This window comes from Anopheles moucheti, chromosome 3 (assembly GCF_943734755.1).
Source record: "Anopheles moucheti chromosome 3, idAnoMoucSN_F20_07, whole genome shotgun sequence".
NCBI classification, from domain to species: Eukaryota; Metazoa; Arthropoda; class Insecta; order Diptera; family Culicidae; genus Anopheles; species Anopheles moucheti.
The window spans coordinates 58,608,097-58,634,870 of record NC_069141.1 but is presented as its reverse complement, the minus strand read 5'-3'; the positions used below and the strand labels follow the sequence as shown (position 1 = coordinate 58,634,870).

Sequence of the window (26,774 nt, the reverse complement as noted above, 5' to 3'; positions counted from 1 at the left end):
TAAATCCACTATTATTAGTAATAATACTTAAACGGCAGGAGGATCCCGGAAGGGGAAGCCAATACAGTTTGGTAACAGAATGTTCAAAGAGACATGCGAGAGCTAAGTTTGTCGCGCGAAATAAAGAAACATACAAATGAAAACAATAGTTTGCTAGTCTGTTTTCTATTTAGCTATGTGTAGATTAATTATTAGTTTTCAACAGACAATTAATTCATTGTGTGAATTTTGAATGATAAACGCTTTTCTTTTTTTCTTTTGTTTGAATTCACACAGTTTATGTTATTAATGAACTGTTAATATAATTTTGTGCAAGATGTATTCATGCGTAGATTATGTTTGCGGAAAACCCTGTGTGTACTAAATTTTATTAGCACATAGCACAGTGGGAAATTCCGCCGTGAATGGATATTTTCTCCAATAGCAATGAAGATAGCAATTTACGTTTAGATTTTCTTATGAAAGATTAGAATAAATCCCTTACCGATTTCCGTAGCTTCATTTGCGAGGAATTCATGCAATTTGCAATAATTTTGATGAAAACAATGTTTCCATTCGGCTAACCGTCGATTGCGTTTACACTGTGCGGTTTTAGTTCTCGTATATTTTGACACGTTGTTTGACGTTTCGGTGTGTTCGTGTTCCGAATCGCGTTTTTGTTGTGCTGTGTGTGGGTGTGTGTGTATGTGAGGAAAATTGATTTTTTTGCCACAAAACAATCAGCGCTCGCGAAAAGTTAAATACACCATATTTTATGAAAAATCCAATACCTAGCATGACCGCAAACGGAAACAGTGCTTTCTCTGGCGTTCGGTGAAGAAGCGTACGTGCGTGCGTGCGTGCTTGCTGGTTGCTGTTGCCTGTTATCGCTGTTGAACGTGTTTGTTGCCGTGTGGAGTGTGGTGAAAGTACTTGCTGGCGAAGAATCCCACACACAACGCCGTGGGAAACGACGGCAGCATCCTCCTTTCAACCATTTCACTTTTCCAAGCCCCTTCTGGGGTTTTTCCGGGCCAGGAATCGCAGTTTTATCGGTGATTGTCGGACTGTGTTGTTTTAATATCGGTTAGAATCTGTCCACAATTTTCAACACCTTGTTGTGGTGGTGCAACGTGTACAAGTGCTGCAGAGTTCATCTTAGTTCCTCTCGTTCGCCATGGCCAGTCCACGTACACGTCGTGTTCTGAGTGAGCTGAAACCGTCGGACGGAAACAATGTAAGTTACCTCTATCGGTCAAACGTGACACGCGTCATTAACCCACAAATACTAATCCGCTTGAAATTTTTTGGGACTTGTTTTTTGGATTGCGTTCACTGTAGAAATGCTTCGAGTGTGGCACCCATAACCCGCAATGGGTCTCCGTGACGTACGGCATTTGGATCTGTCTCGAGTGTTCCGGCAAACACCGTGGCCTTGGTGTGCATCTATCCTTTGTGCGCTCGGTTTCGATGGACAAGTGGAAAGACGTCGAGCTGGAAAAGATGAAGGTCGGCGGCAATCGGAAGGCGCGTGAATTTCTCGAAGCGCAGGATGATTGGGACGAAACGATGCCCATCCAGCGGAAGTACAACACGCGTGCAGCGGCCCTGTACCGTGACCGAATAAGCACACTAGCCCAGGGCCAACCGTGGGACGAATCGAGCGCGCTGGCACGCGTGAAGGGGTCGGGTTATGCCGGTGGCACTAGTGGTGCTTCTAGCAGTGGTCACGGCGCATCGACCGGCTCGATGACACATTCCAGAAGCAGTGGATCGATGGGCGGAGGATACCAGAATGGGGGCGATACGTACTACCAGGATGGGGGAAGCTATCAGCAGTACCAGACGCCAGAGTTTAAGGCCCAGAAGGAAGATTTCTTTAGCCGCAGGCAGGAAGAAAATGCGTCCAGACCGGAGTGAGTAATGGAAGGAACGGTTTGTTGAACAGATGGTGGAATAATGAAAAATACGCAATATTTTCAGAAATTTGCCACCGAACCAGGGCGGAAAGTATGCCGGTTTTGGTTACACGATGGATCCACCACCAAGAAGTCAATCACACGAGATTTTCGATACGGTTCAATCGTCGCTTGCTACGGTAAGCGGAAAAAGTTGTTTCTTGTTCATGGCATACTAATAATCCGCAATTTCTTGCATTGCTAGGGCTGGAATGTGTTCTCCAAGGTGGCAAATGTGGCAAAGGAGAACGCCCTCAAGTACGGGAGTATGGCATCACAAAAGGTAGTTGAAGTTTCTAGCACCGTGTCGGATAAGGTAGTTGTCGCACACATATAGCACTATGTTTTTTTTTCAGTTCGCTTTTTTATTGCTAGCCTAAGTATTCCTCTTATCAGGGATTCGATTATTAATCTTCTTTTATGTTATTTTTTTTACTTGTTGAACTTTTGTTTTCTTATGTTCTCACATGCACCTACATCGAAACATTCTCAATCGAATATGCTGTTTACCGCCGGCATACTCATCCCGTTCATTGTGTTTGTGTTCGTCTATTGGTGTTTGTTGGCTAGGTTAAGGAAGGTTCGCTGTTGGAAGGAGTCGGCTCCCAAGTGTCAAACCTAGCGACGAAGGTTCGTATTGAAATCAGGGATAGCAATTAAGCTCTCGTTTATGTATGCTTTTTAACATACACCGTAGTTGGAATGCTTCCATATCGTTGCGTAATATCATTTAGCGAAGCGCAGGAAGCCGAAGCCTATATTTATTACAATCATTTTAATCCTTCCCATTTGTAGGTTACCGAGGTGGGTCGCAAAGGATGGGGAGGATTTGGTGCTCCGGGTGGCAGCTACAGCACGCCATCCGGTAGCAACGATCAGTACAGCAACATTTCCTCAGACAGTGGCGTTAGCAGTCCTATCAATGGGCGACAGGGTAGTGGGGGATATCAGCAACGTGGTTCATCTGGGTCAGCACGCCGAGATGAGTCCTGGTCGAATAACGGTTGGTCTAATGATAGTAATTCCAACAGCTTGCCCCAATCATACCAGAACGGTGACAACGATGATGACGGTTGGACCGGTTTCGAATCGTACTCGGGATCGTCAACCGGCAAAGCTAACGCATCGACAGAATTGATGAATAATGTTGACATGCGCAACGATAATTTCGACCGCCAAACAAAGTCCGGTGGTAGTGGAACGCGCCGTACCAGCAGCAATGGGACGGGCAAACAGTCGACCAAATCGCCACCTTCCAGTATCGATCAGGACTTTGCTGCACTTGATATTAAAAGCAACCGGGCACCGAAAGGCACTAGTAGCACTAGCACCACTTCCAAGAAGGCAAATAATAACCCAGAGGACGACCTGTGGAACATGCTGAACAATTAGGCAAGCCAGAGATGGAGTGATAACAAAAAACCCGACTGCTAAACGTCGGAGTTGATGTGAATTTTAACGAATCATACACTACTGCTACCAGGAAACAATTGCCAGATATGACTTACTGTGGGGGATTCCCGTTTGACCGTTTCCCCCATTCCCATACTACCGAGCATGTAATGTGAATGTGTAATTCAATCCAATGTATTATAAGAGGTTCTAAACCGGCCGATCGACTATATCCCGGGAGGTTTCGCTCCTGTTCAGATCTGGTGGCAACTAGGCGTTAGCGAGAAGATTAAAGATATAGTAATGGAAAAAAGCAGCCTCTAGATGGAGAGTGATCGACAGCGAAGTGTAATGGTACAGGTATTGGGAGAGATATATTATATTAGAAGGCGAGAAAAGTAGTGGAATATATATATACACACAAATATTCTATATTCTAGTAGAAATCCTTGAAGAATGCGTCGTGAAAGTATGCGGCGTTGATTGTTTTTCGAATCCCGATCCCTACTCTCCTGCAAACCTTCATTCCTTCCGTAAAGAAACGAAAAACAAAAACATCCTTTAGCAAAATGACCTATGAATATGAAGCGGAGAAAAGAACTGGAAGCATCACTGTGCTACACAGATAATAAAAGTGGTCCTAATTGTAATCGCAAATCTACAAAACACACCTCCCCTCGAAGCATGCGTGCGACGTGCGGCAACAAAGGCAGAAAACATCCGAAGAATGTAGTTCCGTTTGATACAATGCAAATGGAGTGGCTTTTAGAGTCCTCTTCCTTTCAGGATCTGAGAATGACAGTGGTGTTGGTATCATCTAAGAGGACTATTCTTGCCCTTATCAATCAATTTGAAGGAAATCGTCCACCATCCTCCAAAACCCAGTAAAGCTTCAATAAGCATTGGCTTCACTCCTAAGAAGCCGGTGGAAGAGCTTTGTACGGCGAGTGATTAAAATCGTCTTTGATATGTCATATGGAGAAGCTGAGTGGCCCACCAAACATCATGACGGAGATAGCAAGAAGGTTTTTCCGAAGGACTGCTGCAGATCTGGTGATTCACGTATCATCGTGGACCATAAAGGTAAGAGACTGGTGATGGAAATGGATTTTTTAGTGAGTAAGATCATTCATAGATTTCGACTGAACCAAGATCTTAAGAACTTCGTCAAAATAATAACCTCGTGTTCTTACTCGTTCGGAGGTATTTCAACCACTTTCTCCGATATTCCCTTTAGCAAAGGCATGTTGCTAAACATTAAAAAACCTCGATTGTATCTCGTCTTTTTAATGCCGTATAGTTGCCCGATACGTTCATTATCCTTCAAGTTGAAATCTTTAACCTTCAATCACACAAATCCCTCTACCACTATCAAGGCAAACAACGCTTACCCAAAATGGACGAGCTCCTTTAGCGACGCGTTCAATACCGGTCATTTCCACCAACGAAATTTGTGGGAGGATTATAAACTGGTAAAAATATTGACATTTATTGATGAGTTATTAATGGCGTCATCTTGTAGTTGAAGATTGAAAACTAATTAAGAACAAATGAGATTGAAATTATTGGCTTTTTGGAGACCGAATATCTTCCCATCCGTCACTTAACTACAACAGCAAAATTAACCAAACAAAATAATCCATTATGTATGCCCATGCACATGCGAATGATTATCGTAATAACGTGCCGGTTGATGTAAGAGTAAGCGTTTGTGAGCTTTTGAACTTGGAGACTTCCGAAGACGCGGCTACTGCTGTCTCTCGATGAATGGAACGATCGTGGATAGAATATTGTTTTTACTTTATTAAGCCGAGGGCGTAGGTTACCTCCGTCAGGCAATTCGTTAGGTCCGGGTTTGCTGGTGCCAATCCGACGAGAGTCGTACGCGTATGCGAGTTTTGCATTCATGACAACGAATAAAAGCTGACCTGCTACCGTATTTGCGCTCCGGAGTGCTGATTTGTTTGAATGAGTGACGTCGGGCCACCTACACCCACATCCTACCGGGTACCGGGTTTCGCTGATGTAGGTGCTTTATGGGAAAAGATTGATCTTCAAGTGGACAACCGTGTTCCAAAGTCCGGTCGATCGTAAATAAATGCAGTTAATGGGGATGGATGCGATGGATCATAGAAGATCTCCACTGTGTGATGTACGCAATGCAATTCGTCATCCCGGAACTCGGAATTCGGAATGCGTTAATGTCTCGAATGGCTCACAAAAGTACCATGTAACAAAAAACAAAAAAGAACTGATCGAGTAAAGTATCACTATTCCGGTATTAGCAACAAACAAAGCATGTTTTCGATTGGCAATGTGGAGTACGGTTCCTTATAACCGTCCATTGCAACTAACGGTGACATCGTTTAGTGTATCTTCAAGCAAAAAAACTTGAAGCGCCAAGCGAACCTCACACAAGCCCGTTTATAAAGGGCCATTAAATTTAAAGACACCCGTAGCGATCCGACTGTAGCTGTAACTTAGCGGTGATTGGGAAAGGATGATTGGACATGCAGACAGGTTTTTATTTCCTACTAGTGATCCATCGCTCAATGTGTACAAAGGTAGGGCCAAATTTAAGGCTTGAGTTCCCATTCTTGGACCCATAAAGGCGAGGGTTTAGAATGATCCACAATTGATTAAATTTTGCTAACCACTAGCAGGGGGAAGATATACGAACCTGCACAGCTTTGAGGCTTTGAGGAGTCTTAGCAATAGACTCATTCTGGACGAGATAGAAGCCGTGGTTGTAAAGATGGTTTTATGGCAGTTTTTTTTTCTTCCTCTCAGAATATGTTTCTCCAGAGAATCTATACCCCCGCTGTGTGGTGATATTTAGCATAGTGATGGACACCAGGAGGCAGTAAGATTCGATTGATTATAGTGTTTTTTTGAACAGATTCGAAGAAGTGACGAGGTCAGCTTCTCGCGCATTCGATTGACGTTATGATAGAGGATTAAACTTTTGGTAATTGCCATAGGCTTTTAATCGGAATTATTTCCCATTAGTTCGGATCAGTATGGGTGTGAGAGGGTGGGATTAAATAATGGTTTTAGTTGAACTACCATATTAACAAGCTTTGCAATAATTTTCTTACTCGTTTACCTTAATTTATTAACCAATTTGTCGACGTTATTCTTCCGCAGGTTTGGTGATGCTTAAAGTTCGTCTACTGCCCCTGGTCGTGGCGGGCTGATCTGATCTGAGTCAACCAACAAACCGGGGGTCACTTCGAGACCGGCAGAGCCTCTGTGTGTGTAATGATATCCATAAAAATGGACCTTTTTGACACGCAAATGGAGGGAACACCGTGGGCTCGTTTAAATGTGCAACAATAACAGCAGCAGCAGAGAAGATCTTCATCCAACTGTAAGTAGAAAACAGCAGCTCTACCAGGCTCCATTATTGATGACCTATCTTTTGGTCGAAGGTTGCTCTGTTGCCTCACCGATCGGGTAACGATGGCCACTGTCGTGAGCCGCTGTCCTTGAAGGTTTGCGGTATGTTCGGATGCGATAAAAGATATAATTTATCGTACGGGACACCGCTGCCGAAAAACTTCAACGCGATGGTCCAGGGCCGTTTGCAGTAGTGGACTAGAGAGGGAGAGAGAGGGACTAGACATCGGGAGGATCGAAAATTGCATTGCGATCGAGGAATATTATTGTATGAACTTTTGAGTGGAAGCGAACCCTTGACCACGTTGAGTGAAAAGGCAGAGGTTCTTCCCGAAATAGATGCGCATTGCCGTTGGTTGATAGTGAGGTTAAGCGTGAAGTACGTAATCGAAAAGTGACAAATTTATCGACACTCGAATCACTCGGCACCGGCTCGAAGTCACAGCTTGTTGATGGAGACTTCACTGTGTCGATGTCCTTTCTGAAGCTTGGGGCACGCTTGAAGACGATGACTTTCACCCGACGAGTACGCTTTGAAAGCGGAATTGCTTGATCGCTTGGCGACCTTGAGATTGGTTGATTTGGAGGTTCTTTTCGGTGCACTTGAGGATGTTGGTGTTTCAATGTCGGTGACTTTTTGGAAAGTGCATCCACGGGTTGGAGGCATGTGGAGCTTTGTTACCCGTGTAGGTCATGAGAGGGTTATGGATAGCCTTTGAAGAGTGATTTTCGGAAGAAGCTGTGATTACACCGCGCAAAAGTATGATATTCATGCTTTGTGAGTAAAATTCGGCTGGAACCAGTTTGGGTTTTGTTTTTTAGCCGATGGATCAACGGTTCGTTCACGGTGTCCCTCACATCTATGGGCCGCGCATTGCTCGAAATGATCTCGATCTCCTTCGAACAGAGAGACGCGCAACCGTGTGCAAGTGCGTACGACGCCCTGTCGGCTTGCCGGGCGAAACATACGCATCGCAATCCGTGCATGAAGACCGGGGCGGACTCATCTTACCGGGGAGAGACCGGTTACCGAGGCGCAGTATCCTCGGGTGTATCCCGTGTGAGGTGTGGTGGTCCCGAAAAAGGTCGCCCGGTTTGTAAATTCCATTTCTTTTCAGCGTCGTGGCTGCGTGCGGTTGCGAAAGTGTGGTTGTGATGAACCGTTTTTTTTTTCTTTCGGTGGCACACAGTTCGTTGCCGCCAGCGGTTCCAAAACGCGTCACCGAAACGATGGATCGGGTGACAATTGAACACCGATTAGTGTGCAGCTGAACACTCGAACGTTCCGCAACATCTCCTGTGGGGATTCAGGGGTCAAGAGTCGTGTTTGTCGCAAACGGTCTTCCGCAAACGCAACTGGGAAACGAAGCTAATGCCGAGCTTTTATGGCTGTGTGAAATTGTGGTGCGACAGTCTTAGCTGCGAGCGGCGAGGAAGCGCAAAATGGCGGCATCCAAAAATCAAGGCCGATCGAAATGCGATTTTAGGATCGGTTTGATTCGGTTTAAAATGCGGAACCATGGTGGTCGTTCGAGGCAGAGGCTCTCCCGGATAACATACGCGACATTTCACAGCTCTTAGACCTTTTCTCGCGAGGAAATCCTTTAATAATAATTTGCACGTTGTTTTCTTCTTCCGTCTTCGGTTTATAAAATATTATAAATTCGACAGCATTAGCTGCGGCATAAAAAAATGCGTTTAAATATCCTTAATATACTATGCTTAACAATATTAATCGCAACGCAACGCAAACAAAAAAATGCATCTCAAATCGGAAAAGAACAATTATCGTTAATCAATAGGTCGAGGTCTTTCGGTCGGCATTTTGTGGATTTTTTTTCTCTCTCCCTATCATGTGGCACTTGTACTACACAGCTACTCACAAAACACGAGACGGTTTCACCCTCGGGGCTAATGCCAACGCTGGACAATGTCCGCACGGGACACCAGAGCACGGTTGATTATCGCACCTCGTGTCGCATCTTCCGACCAAGCGCATCCCAATTAAGCGAAGGTTGTCCACTTGCTAGTGGCGCTCGATAATTGTCAAAATGTGCGAACTGCACAACAAATTTGTCGTACGAAAGGTGCTGTTTTAAGGTGTCGAATTTGTCGTAGAGTTAGTGTGTACCAGTTGTCTTTATTGACTTTGTAGCAAGATTGATGATAATCTATTGTCAATCGTACACAGCTCCTTTAAAATTGCTGATAAAACCAATCGAAAAGGTGTTCATTAACTAAAATCCTTATATTGGATTAGACGATCCAGCCTTTCTTTCACTGCTGGTGCTCGCTGCGTGTCGTGTAGAAGTTGCGGGTGCCCAATTTATCTCGATTTCGTTGACGGATGTTTTCGTTCGCTAGCGGAGCGATCGCCGTATGACAAATGATGCCGCCAGGCGTGCTGCGGTGCCAGCTTCGGCAGGGCAAAGGCATTACCCGGGCAATGATTAGCATAAGCCGCGAACGCAATTTATCTTCCACCTGAGGAGGGACTGGTTTTTGGGGCTCGGGTGAGATTGATGAGCGTCCGAATCGGCTTGTCCTCGCTTGGCGAAGACAAAAATGTGTCCCATTCCATGTGGATCGCTTCTGTTGACCGCAACCGACTGTGGAGTGCGTGTGTTGTTTTGGGTAGGTGTATGAAATCAATATTCTTTGTTTTTACACGGACAAAATACACTCTCTTAGAGGATGCGCATGATGTCGTGTGGAAGAACAGTTGGTTGCGTGTTTTTCGATAATTTTTGCACGATCACCTGTCAATGGTTATGATTGGGTTCTGCCATAAATCAGCCCGGGTTTGTGTGTGATTTATGTTATCTGCACTGGAAACGGCCATGGCAATACGGCTAAAGGTGAAGGTCGAGGGATCATTTTTTCAATACTCAATATAACAGCATTTCACCAAATCAATCTTCGAGAAGAAAATGTTAAAAAACGCGAAGATGTTTATCATTATAAATGTGAAACCCTTTATTTCAGTATGTTCTATTTAACAATCTCTTTATTCCCCTTTGTTTTTTTGCGTTTCAGTTATTTTTGCAAATCTTCTTAGCAAATGTGGTTATGAATATTAATTTTCATATTTTTATAACATATCGGTTCAGCCACACTGTCCCACACATAACCACTTGAATCGTTCGATGCGAATGTTAATTTGGAGTTTTAGAGGTCGTTTCTTAGTCGCTCTTCACACTTGATGTTTGCCAAACTGCACTGATTGTGTTGCGTGGAGAAGCGGAAGTTATGAATAATATTATTCTTGTCTATACAAAATTAACCGTTTTATATAAAAATTTACATATAATTTACATATAAAATCGATTTCTTTTGTATCGATATTATGTGTGTTATTTGGTTGGTTTCTTTCGCAAAAAAAATGATTGCGGTTCTTTTAAGGGAAGATATTTTTGTGTGATTTACAGTTTATTAAAAATTTGCTAAAATAATATAAAAACAATATACTGGCAAATCACGATTTTTCTGTTTAAAAAGTAAATTCATCAACGTTTCCTACATTGGAGAGTAGAATTTCTCAGAGGCTGTGAACCGTTTATTTCGGCCCTTCTGGCAGACGCATCAACGTCATCACACCATCTCATATTTGGCCTACCACGCCTCCTCTACCTCATGTGGACTTCCTAAAAGGACTTTACTACGGGGTGGGTCGTCCGGTATCATTCTTATGACGTGACCCACCATCCCACCATAGTCTGGCGAGTCTAATACGCTGTACGTCAGTAAGATCGCCGTACAACCCACAGAGTTCGACATTGTAGCGGCTCCTCCATTGTCCTTCCACACAAACGGGGCCAAAAATCCTTCTCAGCATCATCCTTTTGAACGTGGTGGCTAATGCAGAACTGGTTGTCATTTTAAAACAAAATTCGAGAAAACTTACCTTTTTTAAGCTATTTAGTGAATATTTCCACTCAAAGTATTTAGTAATTGTTTAGAATATTTTTAGGTTATAATATGATCGTTTAGTTATGACCCTTCTCGTGCGTCTCTGCATCATTCTTGTGATTTTATATTCTGGCTTGAAACGTGTCTCTGATTTAAATTGGTGAATTAGGTTTTTAATGTATCTAATCTATCTGGATACCCTTCTATGAAAAAATCTTCAGTATTTACTCTTAATTCCAGGGACCCAGGTTTTATCTTATTACTATTGTTCCTCTATTTTATATGAGCAGCAAACGGACAAATTCCTTATCTTTCAAATATAAGTACCATATAAATAATATTCTTTATTTACGAATGCCATCTCCTTTGTTAGACTAGCGATGTTATTGCAGAATCTATAACTAGTCTTAATGTTTTTTAATTAATGTAAATGATCAAAATATTAAACATTTTATTAACGTGAAGAAGTTCGCATACCATAGGAATTATGGTTTTGCTTTATTACTGCAAAAGCTATTGATACAAAGCTGGAATGCTTCCGTCTCTCAAGGAAATCAAACTCGCTTTCAATGAAGTTATTTGAACGCAGGAGAAACGTGTTCCAGTTTCCTCCGTGCCGGCTGACAATGAACATCAATAGGAACTAGTTCAATGTTACCGTGCTTCATTTGTCCCTGCCATCAGCTGGGCCATTGCTGGACCGCAAGAGAGAGAGAAAAAAACCTCCCTGCTGCATACTTTATTCCTTGTGTGAAGGCAATTGATTTGCTTTGAATTGTAATCTCTCATCGCAGCCTTTTCTTTGCCAAGGTTAGATTAACTTAATTTTATCCACTTAATGGACGAAACGAAAAGATTCCGAAAATTGGAGTTAATTGCCGGTGTAAAACAACTTCCAAATATTCTGTTTCGGTACGCTACGACAACCGGTGCGACAAGCTTTGCGCACACGCGGCAGGAACCGGTTGCCGTGGAACTTCTTCACCAGCCCACCAAGCCCAATATAAATAACGTGCCTAGCTGACTGGAATTTCAAATTTAGCATCCAATTTTAGATTCTTCCAAGCGTGTGCGATTGTCCAAATTTAAGCCCTGCTCAAAATATGCTGCCAAGAATAGGAGACGTCGGTCAACGGTCGGTGGAATTTATCGCATCGGGCCACTCCTTATCACCCCGGAGCTGCTTGAACGCGACGATTAGGTTTCTATTTTTGCTTGTGTCAGAAGAAGGATCTTGTTATTTAAATCCGTGCGATTTCGTATCTCGCGCTCAGAATGGGTTGTAAAAATGCGTAAAAATGTGTTTTTTTTTCTTCAGCCGTTGGGTTCGGACCGCCTGAGATCGCGAGCCGGTTTGGAGCTGCCTGTGCGCAGCTGGCGCAACAATATAACACGACGAGCTTCTTCGAACGTGCCCTCAGCGAGGCAGGCGACTGTAGACGAGCTTTTACGATTATGTCGCTTTGTGGATGCGATGCTCGTGGTATGGTTTTGATCATCTTTCCGGCAACCTTCAACACGGCATCCACTCAACCGAACCTCTTTCGGATCCGGATGATCCGTGTGCAGGGCGATGTAAAGAGCAGCGCTGTGGTGAAGCCTCGATCTTATCACCCTAAAAATCGAAGCAGTGTGGGGAAAAGGCAAGCTGAGGTTAAATAGTGGGAAAATGGTGTCGAAACAGTGTCCCTCAGTGTCCTTGCGGTAACGCATGTTGCTGATAGTAGAAAGTAATTGTCTCAAAAAAAGGACAAAAACAATTTGTCCGCCAGGGGTTTTCATAAACATTGGTTCTTTTCTATTTTCCTCATCTTCAATATCTTAATCGAATGGCAGTAGCGTAATTGTTTTTTTTATTTCTTTTCGTTCCATTGAAGGTAAACAAGAGGGTTACATTTGTAATCAATTTTACTTTGCTATAACGACCGGCCGCGGTACCACGGGGACGGGTCGGGATGTTGTTTTTATTTTTCGCAATGGAGGGCATACGGCTGTCATAAATAACAGCAGGTCATTTTGCGACAAGTGATCGCGGTGCTCGAAAGTTATGTACGATTTTTGTAACTGTGCGTGCATCGGATGCGCCTGCCCCTACCAAGGACACCTAGAAGAGGGACACCCTGTGGAGGATGCGCGCGCAAAACCGTACGCGCTACACCGGGTCGCTGCTTTTGGGTAACCATTTAGCTTAATTTTTATTTCCATCTTAATGCTACAATTCCATTTGTGGATGGATGGATGGATTAATTAACGTTTGAGTAGTTTGATTTTAGTACATTTTTAGTACACCGGTGGCGTTTGAGTTGAAGAAATTGTGCCCAATGAATTCCCATAAAACCAAACGACATTCCTTCATACTTGGCCAGCGTTGTTTGGCACAAGGACGAATTTAGTTAAATCAACATTTTTCCTTACCCCATCCCCATCCCGTCCCATCAACCCCCTGTCCATCTGTTTCGATTTTCCCACCTCCAACCGGTACATTCATACCGCTGGGGGAGGGGTTCGCGGCTTGATCGCGCATCGAACTCGTTTCGTCGATTTTAGCATTTTAAAGTTCGTCCCCATGCCGCGTGCGCATAGTTCGCGCGAAAAGCAAAAGAGCAAAAATTATCATCCTCACCCAGGTCGTTCTGGTGTTTTTTGTTTTTCTGCTCGTGCGCGGGGTGTTTTGTTTCAGTGGTGATTTTATCGATTCCGCCGGGTTCCATTATTTGCATTTTCATGTTTTTTGTTTTGTGGCTGAGAACTACGTTTCGCATTGGGGTTTGGGGGTTGTTACTATAAGCGATGAATGTGTGTGATAAAGCAAGGCTGTTAGGGAGCAGCAAAATGCAGATAGATATCACCTACTTCTTTAGCTGACCGGGTCACATTTTGGACGAAAGCATGACAAAAAAGGACATTTTTGGAACACCAGTTCAGCGATACAACCGGTACGGTTAGAAGACTCGTCTCGTTCCCGGCATTCCGTTATCATAAAACTCCTCACACACACACACATGCACCTTGATTCGTTCCATTGACCGATTGACAGTGGGTCGCCAGTTGTTGTGGTCGCAGGTCAGTCGTAGACCGCTTGGAACGGGTTTTGTGTGTGCGGTTCGCTTCTCCATTCGCCGGGCACATTATGCTACCGAGTCCCAGATGGTTCGAGGTCGATGGCAGCCAGTTGCATATACGAAGTGGCAATTTATAAGCGCGCGCGCGATAATTCACTTTCAATATTTCGCGAAATCGCGAACACGGGCCACCGGGGGTTGGTCGGATTGCAATGTATCTAGGATGATGGGTGAATGGGTGTTGGTTTGGTTTATTTTTGTACAATGTTTATCGCCCGCCTTGCAAAGTGCATCCCAAAAGCCCACCTTCCGAGAGTGGTCAACATATTTTTGCATAAGATCGATTAATGATCGTCACATGTTTAGCCGCGGAGGATGCTACCTGTCCTTGCTATAATTAGTCACCATGTGAAACATGTACGTTGGGGTTTTTTCTCTGGTTTGTGAGCTCATTTTAGCGGACATGGTTGTGTGGCCCTGACATTCAGGTACTTTTTGCGATCGTTGGATTTCCGTCCCAATAATCGATGGAAATGAACCTTTTTTTTGGTTTGGAAGAATAAAAGATTATTAGATAAAGGAACACCACCGTAAAACATCGAAATTTGTCTTGGTGCCGTGACCAGGATAATAAAAACAAAATTAATGTTTAAATAAAAACAAAATAAAATCAACATTCGTGTAGGGTAACTGGTGCCGTGACCAGGATACATGACGTCATTGGTTGGCCCAAAATCATCGAAAAGGAAGTGGAAATAGGGTATCATTATTGTGCCCCGTTTTGGTTTCGCCCTGTTTGCAGCCGAGGTTAAGCTTGTCAGCTTTTGCTCTGATTAATGAGCATTGCGCATGCTACTAAAAGTATCAACTTTCATCACACCCGTAACCGTTAACCTGTTGTAGCGTACGACAATGACCACAAGCTATGTAAGGGTGCGAAAAGCGGTGTCTATAGAAGGGACGCTTTATGCCCTACAAATGATCGATCAACAATCCGTAGCGCTAGCGTATGATTATGGCACGCAATAACACGATGGAACATAAAACACACAATAACCGTTTTATTGGTCAATTCAACTGACAACGGGCGGCGATACGAGGCGTGTGTGTGTGTTTCCATTGCTATGGTTATTGGTGTGATGTAATTTTACACCTCCGGAGTGAAGAGCTTGATGTGAAGATGAGCAGCAGCCTGGCCCATCTCGCGGGACGTGTCTTCCGGGGAGTGTTTTCCACTCACGTACTGATCTTTGATTGCATTTACAATTCAATTACACCGGCAGCCAGGACATGCATGCTAATGAAGAATGCAGTGCAGGTGTGTTATTCATCCGTTTGCAGCGATATTCGGTGTGCGATAAATTATTAACAATTAAACATTTTGATTTTTTTTTCGTTTGTTATAGCTAACAGAACCAAGCAGAAGGACGCCTGGAGAAAAAAAAATATGGAAATGAAACGCAACTTGAAGTTCGAAGATAACAGTTGCATAATTGCATAGCGTTGCTGTCAATCACTTATTATAAAGTTGCACAAATTGGCTATGATCGATGACGAACGAATCGATCATCCTCTAAACACTCGCCTAATGTCAACTAAACATTTAATGCTGCATATTGAAAATGTCAGCCAATGTTTGCCGCCAAACTTGGGGAGTAGTTGGTGCTTACCCGATTTTGCATCCGTCTCCCGAAACCCCTGTTTGACCCCCGTACACATGCAGATGAGAGGAGTACAAAAGTAACAACCAGCAGAAAATCGGAAAGGAATAACCACTTTACGGCGTTTATCGTAAAACCAGTAAGCAAAGGATGGGGGGGCCATCGGTGTACATCGTAGTTGAGTGAAAGAGACAAGGGGCCACCGTCGTCGGTGTGCAGGGTATAGAAAGAACCCCATGCCCATAAATGTGACTTTTCTGGCCGATGGTAAAAGGTGTTGAGGTTCAAACCACAAACCGAAGGCTACCGTTTGAACTTGAAAATTGTGCTGCTTGTCAGCCGAGTGCCGCGGTCATCTTGCAAGAATGTTATGAAGCGCTGACAAACGGCGCTAATCGTATCCGTCCTCTCGGGATGCTGGGTGGCAAAGCGAGCAGGGTGTGACATCTCGCCTGGTTGGGTGTTGTTGTATTTGCACAGAAGAAATGCCGCGCACAGATGGTTAGACGTCGCGCGGCTTAGTCACAGCAGGGCGAATACTTAGTGTTTAGATTGATGGGACATAGAATTTTCACGGTTTTTTGCCTGTCACGGTCACTGCTAGTGTATGAAACTGATGGCGTAAAATGTTAACCGATTTTGTCTTAATTTGTCGCTGGATCAATTTGATGGCCCATCGGCTACATTATGGTTTACTGGAATTTTTGTATGCCATTCTGGTCTTCTACCAAGGGGAGAAAGGTCAAAATTCCGGTTGTGCTGTAATGTCTTTTGTAGACCCAAGCGTACAATAATGTTACCACCTTCGGAAGTCACTTGAACGAAGAAACATTCAAACTAATTGAGTTTAGTTCGATTCCCGCTCATCTGGTTCAATCGCATCAATGAGATATCTCGCAAACCCGAAAAAAATACTTCTATACTTAAGATGGTTTTATTATCGGCAATCTATTCCTTTTAATTGTGGTAACCTGTACTATTTTAGTCAGTTTGTGTTCATATTAAACAATGTCTTCAGTGTGCGACAAGCGATCCGCTTGTTCCCTTCGTGTAAAAATTGGGTGCTTAAAAAATTACTTAGCGTCTTCTTTTCCTTGTTTAGCGCCTTAGTAGTTTACACTCTTGTAGTCTTGTTTAGTTTCCTTTGTTTTTTTGCTTTTGCTGTTTTTTTCCTGTTCGATTTTGATTTTGTTTATTCTTCTTCTCGGCGTAACGACCTACTAGGTCATGCCTACCATTTCTGGCTTACTAGACTTATTTTACCACGTAGTCGGATTGTCTGGATTGGTGGATTGGTCTGAAAGATATTTTGGTCCGGTCCGTTTGGGTGAAGACCGGCGCCTCTACCATCATGCCACCGGGCCGCCCCTTGATATATAGAAATTTAAGTACAGTTTTTTGTATATATTTATTCATATTCATTCGTTTAAATTGTCTATTCTATTATTTAATTTATACATTTATATATTTTACATATTTTACATATTAAATTATATTATATATAATATTTAATTCGTTTGTTTGGAATTTTTTCTGGATATAAAAAACTAAAAACTTTAAATATAAAATAAAAAAATAAAAATATATTAAAATATAAATAATATAACTTGAATATAATTTAAAAAAAAAAATACTAGAGGAACTAGTGATTAAATATAGTGGAAATCATTAGGTAGGGAATGAAAAGAAAAGAAATCATTTTACAAAACTTACAGATTTCTACAAAAGTCGATCAATATATCGGATTTATATGGCTAGATATTGATGAATCATTGGGTGGATGATCGTCACCGCATTCCGTGGTAGGAAGTATAGAATTCCAAACGGATGCTTTCGTAGAGGAGAAAATAGATAAAAAAATGTGTGTAAGATAATTTGGTATGTAATTTTATATTTCATAGATTTTACTTATCTAATTCTAGTTCTCTATTAGGTAGTTCCCTTATTTACAATTGGTTAATCTATTTTTTTGTTTAAATTATTAAAACTATTTCCTATTCTTCAATTACTTTAAAAATATTTATTTAAGCCTCCCTTACTGCCATAATGTGTTACAACGGGTCACCCTTCATGTCGCGCGACACAGCAGCACGCACGCTCGAACGACGGCTTTGCGCCGAGACTCATCTGCTCACCATAGTGAGAGATCGTCATCATCTCCCGTCGCGGGCCGCCGATGATGGGAAGTCGTATAAATAAGCCTTTGAAATTCGCAGCGCATTTCAGTCCGCTGTGGATTTTGGCGCGTTTTGGATCGTTCTTCGTGTGTCCGTCCACTACGCGCGTGGGGACATCTCGTGTGCTCGAGGTGCGCGCTGTTACGGTGCTATATGCTAAACTGAGTGAGCCAAATGTTGCTATAAAAAGTGAATTTGTGAAGGAACAACGTAACACTGCCAGGTGTAGCCGTGATAGAAACAGTACTTACTATTAGGAACAGGTGCCATCCGTAGTGTGATTGAAGCTGCACGAGAGACGTCATCTTTATGGATTAATTGTTTCCTGCGGTTTAAAACATTCTTCTGTTGTGAACATCCTACCCAACTAGTGGTGCTTGAAAATGGTGAGTTGTGCTGCGGTGGACGGTGATCTTCAGTCACATAGAATGAAAAGTGATGTGGCCAAAAGGCGCGAAGACAGCACGTGTATGTCGAGCACGTCCACCGACGTGCCCATGTTACTAAAGTGCTTGATGGAAGAGGATGTCATCTTCCGGAGGACTTCGGTTCTGGGTTTTGAGGGGGGGGGTTGGGGGATCTTCAGTGATACAATCCTGTGACATAAACGCAGGACACGTCCCGGGTGCGCCATCTCCAGGATCGTACATTCGTACATTGGCGCCGAGAGGTTCTCACCGATTCGCATCCGGATGCTAGACACGATGTCCGAGTAGGAGGTCTTTGTGGAATGCGTGCGTGCGTGCCTTTGTATGTATGTGTATGTGAGTGTGTGTGTGAGTTTTGGTCTGTGCGGTAGTAGAATATATCGCAGATGCTTTGATGATCTGTCACCCGTTTGCGAAGGGAAGAATGTTGATATTTCGTGACGACTTCCACTCACTACACGTCGTCGGTTCTGATCATCTGGCGTACCGCGGAGACGACAACTCGTCATTATTGGCCAGTGGTTGCAGGCTGCTACTGCCGCTGGAGGGTGTCAGCTAGAAGGTGTCTCCTTCAGCACGTATGGAGATAAAAATGATGGATAAATGGTCATGATTTACGGTGAATGTGTTGTTTATGCAAATGTTGCGCTTTGATTACTACAGATTGTGCGCAAGAGAAAACCGATTGTACTCTTCAGTCAGCTTCGTAAGTCTTCCACAAAGAAGAAGCGCAAGAATTGTTCCGATTGAGACAAAAAACAGCGATTTTACGTTCCATTTGTTTCCATTATTGAACGTTGAGCAAACACGTGAATGGTGCCTTGCTGAGTATCAAAACGCATCAGGACCTCTTGTGAGGATGAGTCATCTGCTGGGGAAATTTTAAAATTTCCAATTCAATTCATCACCTTGATGGAAGTTGTTATTGATAAGGAATCCTTGGAATGATTCACAGTCTCCCGTGTGGGAAAGTTTTAACAGCGTAGGTGATGAGACGGTGAGATGACCTACGCCGAGGGGATTCTTGTGAGGACCTTCGCGATCAAGTGTGTGTTAATTAATCAAGCTTGAAGTTCGTCACAGTTAATAATGTTTAGATGAGGTCGAGATGTAGCAACTCTTCTTCATTTGGGCCGAACCGATGTTCATTAGAGTTGATTGTTCTAATTAACATGCGTATGATGATATTCGAATTACTTCAGTATACCATTTACACGTGTTAATGTTTTGCTTTAAATTATACTTCGTGAGGTAAACGGAACCTAAACTGATAAATGTATCAAAGTACTTGCGGAAATTATTCCTCATGTACATAGGTAATTATTATAAGTAGTGTACGAAGTAATATTTTTAAATGAATTCCTGCTGTCAAATTTAAGTTTGAAGTTTGGTAAAATTAAATGATTAATTAAAGGATGTCTATGTCCCAATTTAAAAGTTCTTTGCGTTTATTGTAACTCCATACAACGATCCTCGTTAAACTGTTCTCGTTGGACGAATTAATTAATAAACATTAATCATTTAAATTGTATATTCAGCTGTTGCATAGAAAACTTTTTAATAAGGTTTTCCCATGGTTAAATTTTATTTAGAATATATTTTGAAGATTTACCATACAAAATTTATTGAAAAAAAAAACTGGCATTATTAATTGGATTACGATTTCCATTTAGCCTAAATTCACCAAAAAATGGTACCATTTTTGTTTGTTTTTGTCGTCCTATCAAACACTTCCTGCAATTATGTAACCTGCAGCAGCTCTCAAGTTACCTAAAAGCCACATCGGTCCAAAATGCCACACACGCCACGTAGAGGTTGCATTCCTTCCATCAGGTTAAGCGGCCAGCGAGTTCTCTTGGCCAAACACACGATATCGAGCAGTTCGCTTCAATGGCTTGAGAAGATTTGTTTAATTTTCTTCTCTTAAACGGACCGTTTGTACTGTGTGTCGGCGGCAAAATACATAACGAGCTCATTGTTTGATCAACCGACCGCTAGCAGCCGGTCGAAGCTGATCTGCAAACGTCAAAACGTGTGGTGACAAAAACAAAAGCAACTGCAGGCCGAGGCATGGTGGACCGGGTGGTGATTGCACGATGCACACAATCACCCCCTGGGGGTGGTTGGAATGCGAAATATGATCGTGTGCTCCCATCATCGTGGCCGCGCGCTAGAGAGCAACGGAAGGGAACGCAACATGAAAACTTCATTATCATTTTGGGTTTGCACCAGCCTGACAACTGAGGAGATTTGCGAACAACTCCTGTTGGTGGACCGTTTATCTTGCGTACTACGAGGTCAAGATATAAAGCAATACGATTTGTCACCCAGCGCAGTGTTCTACGCTTACCGTCCAGAGGTCTTGATGAAGATTTTAGACAACGACGCTTATAATGTTGGAAGGTGTATGTTTTGTCTCATAAATATGGATGATTGATATTTGGTTATGCTAATGCTTCTTTCTCGCTTGCAGCGCGGTGCGAGAGTGGCCGGGTGGCTCCCCTATCACCGTCGTCTTGCATCAGGGCGCAGGTTGTGTTTCCAGCGTTGTTATCAGCGCACAGGGTCTTTTATGTGCCCCAGTAACCGACTGTGGTTTCGCGGCTTGATTTGATGTGGGAGTACGCCCAGTCGGGTTCGTTGCATTTCCCCAAAAGTCCCAATGGCAACATCGGGATCCATCCATAACACCCTAGCGCCAAGATTGCAACAAGTTGGTCAGTTGTGCACCGGCCCAGTTCACCAATGCCGGAATGTGCTATGGGCCGACCTCAAAAAACCGAGCACCGTATGAGTGCGGATTCGTTACATAACTGTTAGGATGAGGATGACTAGAAGCGGTACGCGACACTGACACCAGCCATGATGCAGCCGAAGATCGCGGGAAGATCGTTTCGGTATCTCCCGTATCGAGATGCTAATAAGCCAGCCGAAGGGGAGACCATGAACGCTGAGGGTTATGGCGATCGGATAGGTCACTGTGACATCTCCGGGGCACGATGCCCCAAACAGACAGGTTGGCAGACGTACGATGCTCTCGGCCAGCGCCATCGCAACCGGTTGGGAGACTTTTGTTTTCGTTTGAGATTGATTTTCGAAACTGGATCGCTCGAAATGGTCGCAGGATGCTGTTGCTGTCTCGTTCAGTGAGTTAAGGTCGGTTGTTGGGGTGTTGTTTAGGAGTGTCTGATAACAATTATCGACATTTTGACGACTAAAGTGTACGTGTGTGTGTGTGCGATGTTTATGTGGATTTTCGGATTTTGTCAATCAACTTCATCGCGATGGTGGACCACCATACGCTAAACAATGTTTCGTGCGTTGCGGTAGGGCTGCGTGTTGCAATGATCATATCGTGACATATGTTGTAATGCGTTTTACTGATCAAGGTTAGCAACGGCTAGATGAAATAGATTTTATGTATTGTATTGCGTTCGTATTTAAATTGCATTGGAGTTAGGTGCACTCAATAAGATCCAATGGTGCGATCTTTTACAGCTTAGATTTGTTTTGGACATAAAATATTATTTTTCTTTATTTACTTTCTATATTATCTAAAATATTATATTATTATATTATTTTATTAAATCTATAAGTAGTTACCAGCATTCATTCAGTGAGTATTTCAATTTGACATAGTTCGAATAATCTAATTAGCTGTCTACAAAAATTCGACCTGGATGATCAGTAAGATGAATCTGACAGAGTTGAGTGAGCTATCGTTGAAGAGCTTTTCAGAAGAGGGGCAGGGGACCTTGCAGAAGTGTGAATCACGCATCTGATTCGTCAGAAATCCCAGCACAATTCAAGTAATAATCAATATCAAATTATGTGCAATCAACAACACATCAATTAGATACGAGAACAGTATCATTCTTCGAAGTGACTTCAGTTTAGGAGAAGGATACAAAAACCCCTTCATGTAGTCATCATTAATCTGTGAATAATAAGTAGAATGAAATAAAAGTCATTTAATGACTGCATTCTGTTAATAGAATCTCCAAGATGCCGTGTATCCAAAAGACTTTAAGCACATCCCACACATATTTCGGACCTACATTGGAGGATTATTTCCTTATGTTACAATTTCCATCCTCATTCGAAGGCTAATTTCGTGTAAGTCAAAGCTCCTGGTGTCATGTTTTTTTGGTTTTCATTATTCATTTCATTCTCCCGGCATGATCGCTCATAAAAGCGTGTCGCGGCATACTAAATCCTATTATCCTAGCAACCAATCTCTTGCAAAAAGCTGAGATCTAGCCCCGATGCTAGAACGAGTTTCTAAGCACATCAACACACCCCACAAAGAAAGATCGTTAACTTCCTTTCAGCTCTTTCGCTCGTTTCCTGCGGGTCGGATAATGGCGGGTAACTTGAAACAAACGGCAACAAAAAAAAATCGCTAGAGACATGTTTGTCAAATAATTGTGCAAATGTTGTGTGGCTTTTTTTGTTGCTGTTGTTTTGGCCTATCTACTCCAGCATGATGCGGTCGTATCTCTGTGCATGCAAAATCGCACACAAATTTTCAAAGTTCTTGTTGACGTCAGATGTTTGAGCTGGGTCGTCGAACTTTGGGGCGATGTGTTCCACTTCACTGTTTGGTGTTGGTGCGTTGTTACTTCTAACAACGAAATTTGAGGCTGTCGATTAATTTAATCATCGTTTCGCAGTGGCGAAGTTGGAAAAAATCTCGTACCATTAGATAGCGTTCTTCGTTTGGTGGTCTTCAAACTCTTCGCTATCTATTGCTTTCATCGTGCGTCGAGATATTGATGGTGTCGTTGCAGTAATGATCGTTTTCCCGTACGTTTTGCAGGCCCTGCCCAAAAGATCGTTGAAATGTATTTGCACATTTGTCACTCAGTTTGAGTCCCCTCGACACTGCCATTTTTTGGCGAAGGTGTCGGATATCAACTCTTCTCGATAACAAAAAATCATGATTGAGTGATCTTAAAGAAGTTATGCTTAAAAATATTTTGGAAATTACATTATATGTCCACAATTCGAGAAAAAAGGGCTGTGGACCATGACACTGTTCCGCTCGCATCTTACCGGCCCGTCAACGACGATGGTGACAATGTTTCCCACGCGATTACATTCAAACTCACCTGTGCCCCTGTGCCGGTGCATTTTTGGTTTCCTCCTCTCTTCTTCAGCCACACTGGGGGCATGTGGATGTGTTTCCTCGTAACCCACTGGCCCAATAGATGATGGTGGTTTTTTTTGCATTTCGGTTAGCGCGGCAGATGCGATTGTGCAAAGTTCCCGTTTTGGTGGTCCCATTTTCCTTCACCCAACCACAAACCCAGCGATCATGTCAAAAGGTGACAAAGATTAAGCGCACATTGGGAATGCAGATAGGAGGCTCGCTTTCTGCCGCAATCTGCCGCTTGGACCACAACGACCGGAAAACTCCATATGTTTCCATATGGTATGTGGTGGTTGGTATCGTTGTCGTGTGACTCTTGCCGCACAAACATTGGGTGACAGACACTGTGAAGCGCCTTCCGTTCCAGCGTCACTTTACGGTTTGGATGTCGTGTGAGTTGTTGCAGATAATTCAATTAAGATAGCAAATCGGCTCAGCAATTTGTCGTCCGAATGTGAGGATAATGGGCTCTGGCGGTGGTTGATGTTGCGTGTCGTAATTTGACCAATGACCGTAACTGAGCAGGGTGCGATTTGTTTGCCGGATGATTAGGTACGGAGCGGGAAAAGATAGGCGGAAAGGGAAGTTTCTAGGTTTTGCAAAGGAACTGTTTGGATGGAAGCTGCACAAGAAATAGACATAGTATGATTAAATGGAAAACAATGTGTGGAGATTGTATCGTAAAGCTATGCAATTAGATGCAGATTGAGTGGTTAACTTCTGTATATTCCATAACGATTACAACCATACAGATTTTGATTACTATTCCGTGGATGACTAAATTATTAATTTGATTTAATGGGATAATCATATAATGTGTTGTTTTATGACGTTTTCGATTTAAATATTAATGAATTATTTAATATTTAATATTAATATTAATTTAATATTAACATTAATATTTAAAACAATGTAAATTTGAAGATCATTGTTCAATTATCTTGAATCACAGATGTCAGGTGACCAAATATTCTTGCATAACATACATTTACTACGTCTATACGTTTTCTTAACCTCTGCTTTAATAGTTTTTTTTCGTTTCCAACTTTACTGAAATACTCTTTCAAATGTCGTTAGAAAGGGAAAGGGATGCGCCCATGTGGTCGATATCACCAAGCATCACGCATCATACTTGAGAATGCCATTAGCATCCGACCGGCTTGGTGACCTTGAATCGGTATCATCGCACTCAAACCACCGGATCTATTTCTTCTCTCACCTGCGGCTGCATACCCCCACATCGTGTGTTAATTGTCCATCCCGTGGGCCGATCGAGCTTGATCACGGTCGAGTTAAAATCGGGCAAACAAATAATGCACAAAACATACGCCGTCGGAGATGACGCTTTATGACGCCCAAGCGGTCGAGGCACAGCGTCTGTAGATTGGTAGGATTCTGTCATCCGTCTTGAACCACCCCAGTGGACAGTGGAACTCAATTGGCCGAAGGACGGTTTTATCGCACCGAACCGTAACGGTGCGAAGTTGTCCACTCGAGACGAGCTTTTGTCATCAGTAACATAGCACTTCAATCAAGCGTCAAGAGACAAAAGGTTGAGCATTATACACGCTTATTTTGTCTATGTTTTTTGGAGCGCTTTAGGCGAATTGGAGGATCATTAGGTTAATGTCTTTTTATCTTGGACGATCGCGATCATCCCGAGAGTTGATGGGGTTGTGGTGAGAAATACACATGGAAGGATCATTATAGAAATGGTTTATGTTATTTAATTAGGAAATGCTGTTGTGGTTGAACGGAACCCAAAACTAATAGGCACCATATCTTGAGGCTAAGAACGAAAATGAATGGATTTTTAATCAATCGTATAAACATCATATTTAGCAGCAGAAGTGCGTATGCCGTACACCTTCTTCCTTACTAATGAAGAATCAATTTAGCGTTGACTTTTATCAGAAATCGATTTATTATCCCATCTTTTAGAAGGCAAACAGCTCGTCTTTCCCGTACAAGCACGCGGTGTCTAGTGGGTGAACTATTGACAGACGCCGAATCGAAACCATTGTGCCCTTCGAGGGACGATCTGTCGAACGCGTCGCGGCAGCCCTGTCGAACCAGTTATAATGCGTTCGTGCCGTTTGACTGGTACGGTTGCGTAACGAGCATCATCTTTATTAAGGCTGCGACATCGCGAGATGCTGATCGTTACATTAACTGGTTTTGGTACAGTATTTGTGGTGGTTTGTTTTGCTGCGGTAGGGGTTACCCGATTATCCACTGCAGGATGTGACCTTCGAAACATGCAGAGGTAGAGCGACAAGATCGGAAGGTTACCCACTAGTAGGTGGTTATGTCCTGTACGATTTTCTGTACGCGTGTACCGCGCACCGGGTGAACGGATTGTGTTCCGTATGATGGTGCGACATGAAATTACCGTTCGAGGTTAGATCGGAAAGACAGACAGCTAAAGAAAAAAAAACAAATCTTCACCTCGTAGCATCTAATGCGTTGCATCCTTTAGTGTCCATACCGGGTATGTTCAAGTTCGCCAAATGGCCGGTACGGTCAATCTAGAATGATCATCATTAACTCCCTGTCATAACACGTCGCTGAAATTGTGGTCACTGCTCTCAACGTGAAGTGTCCTATTTATGATCTGCGGTTAGATAATCGCATCATCTTTCAACAACTGTTGGCGATGAAGTTAGTGTAGGTAATTTTATTTTTATTTTTTTTATAGAGAAAATACCAAATTAAGTAAATAATTGTAAGTGTCTGGTACAACAACCACGCGAGTGCCGGGTTCGTCGCTTTAGGCAGTGTTGAAGTCTTTCTGTTTTTTGCACTCATTCTGCTCCGTTTGACTTCACGGGGTTAATTGTAGCAAAGCAAAAGAGGTTAACAGCACGATAAAATTTTGTTTTCTTAGTGTTGTGTTTTTACATAGAAAATTTCATTTGCTTGAGCGTGTCTAGAAAGAGGACTAATGTTAGAGTTTTATTTTTTTGTTCCCATAAGGTTTTTTTTCTCTAAGACTGTTCTAGGATGCTAAGCATTCTCACAAACTAAGCCAAAATTAGATGTTCAATCTTAAAAAACTCATGTGTATGGTTGCGATATGCTAAAATACCTCAGCGCTACTCGCTAAGGGAAGGAGAAGGAAACAAAATGAAAGGTAAACATTGCCTTCTTCTTGCAAGAAAAAAAAACGATTCTAGAACCGTTCCAGAAGTGGGTCATTATTTGCATACCTTTCGGCAAGAACAACACCTATGTGAACCATGGTCGTGCGATTATGACTTTTGGACGCTCATGTACTACACGTACTTGATGACACCCACCAGCATCAGGCGGACGTCTCGTATAGCCGGCAGCCGCCCGACCCGACCCGACCGTACGACATTTGCGTGTGTGTACAGTAATACTTGTGTGACCCTTCGCTTCCCATCTTTTGCGCCTTATTTTCCACGATTTCGTTCACCTGAAACCGCATGCGAGATGCCTCCGGGGGGCATCTGTTTGCTATTCATAAGTGGTCGATAATCGAAAGTAATTAGTAATTGTTGTTGCCGAGCGTTGTTAATATTCTCGCGTCTGTGTTGTTGTGTCGAGAAGCGAACGGTGGTCTGATGATCGTCATCGAGCAAATCTTCACTTTATACATCGAAGGTAAGATTGCGAGCGACCTTACGGTAGAGA

The 26,774-nt window shown here is 42.9% G+C and overlaps 1 protein-coding gene across 3 annotated transcripts; it reads left to right on the top strand.

Moving 5' to 3' along the window:
• Window positions 1-688: 688 nt before the first annotated feature.
• Window positions 689-3,761, top strand: LOC128300881 (ADP-ribosylation factor GTPase-activating protein 1). 3 transcript variants are annotated; one of them, XM_053037112.1, is made up of 6 exons: window positions 689-1,216; window positions 1,321-1,895; window positions 1,963-2,077; window positions 2,143-2,220; window positions 2,508-2,567; window positions 2,733-3,761. In XM_053037112.1, the coding sequence occupies exons 1-6, from the start codon at window positions 1,157-1,159 to the stop codon at window positions 3,327-3,329; spliced, it is 1,485 nt and encodes a 494-aa protein (XP_052893072.1). In that variant the 5' UTR covers window positions 689-1,156; the 3' UTR covers window positions 3,330-3,761. The 3 variants fall into 3 exon arrangements, with proteins under 3 accessions (XP_052893072.1, XP_052893071.1, XP_052893073.1); XM_053037111.1 differs by having other exon boundaries at window positions 2,143-2,253; XM_053037113.1 differs by lacking the exon at window positions 2,508-2,567.
• The last annotated feature ends 23,013 nt before the right edge of the window (window positions 3,762-26,774 follow it).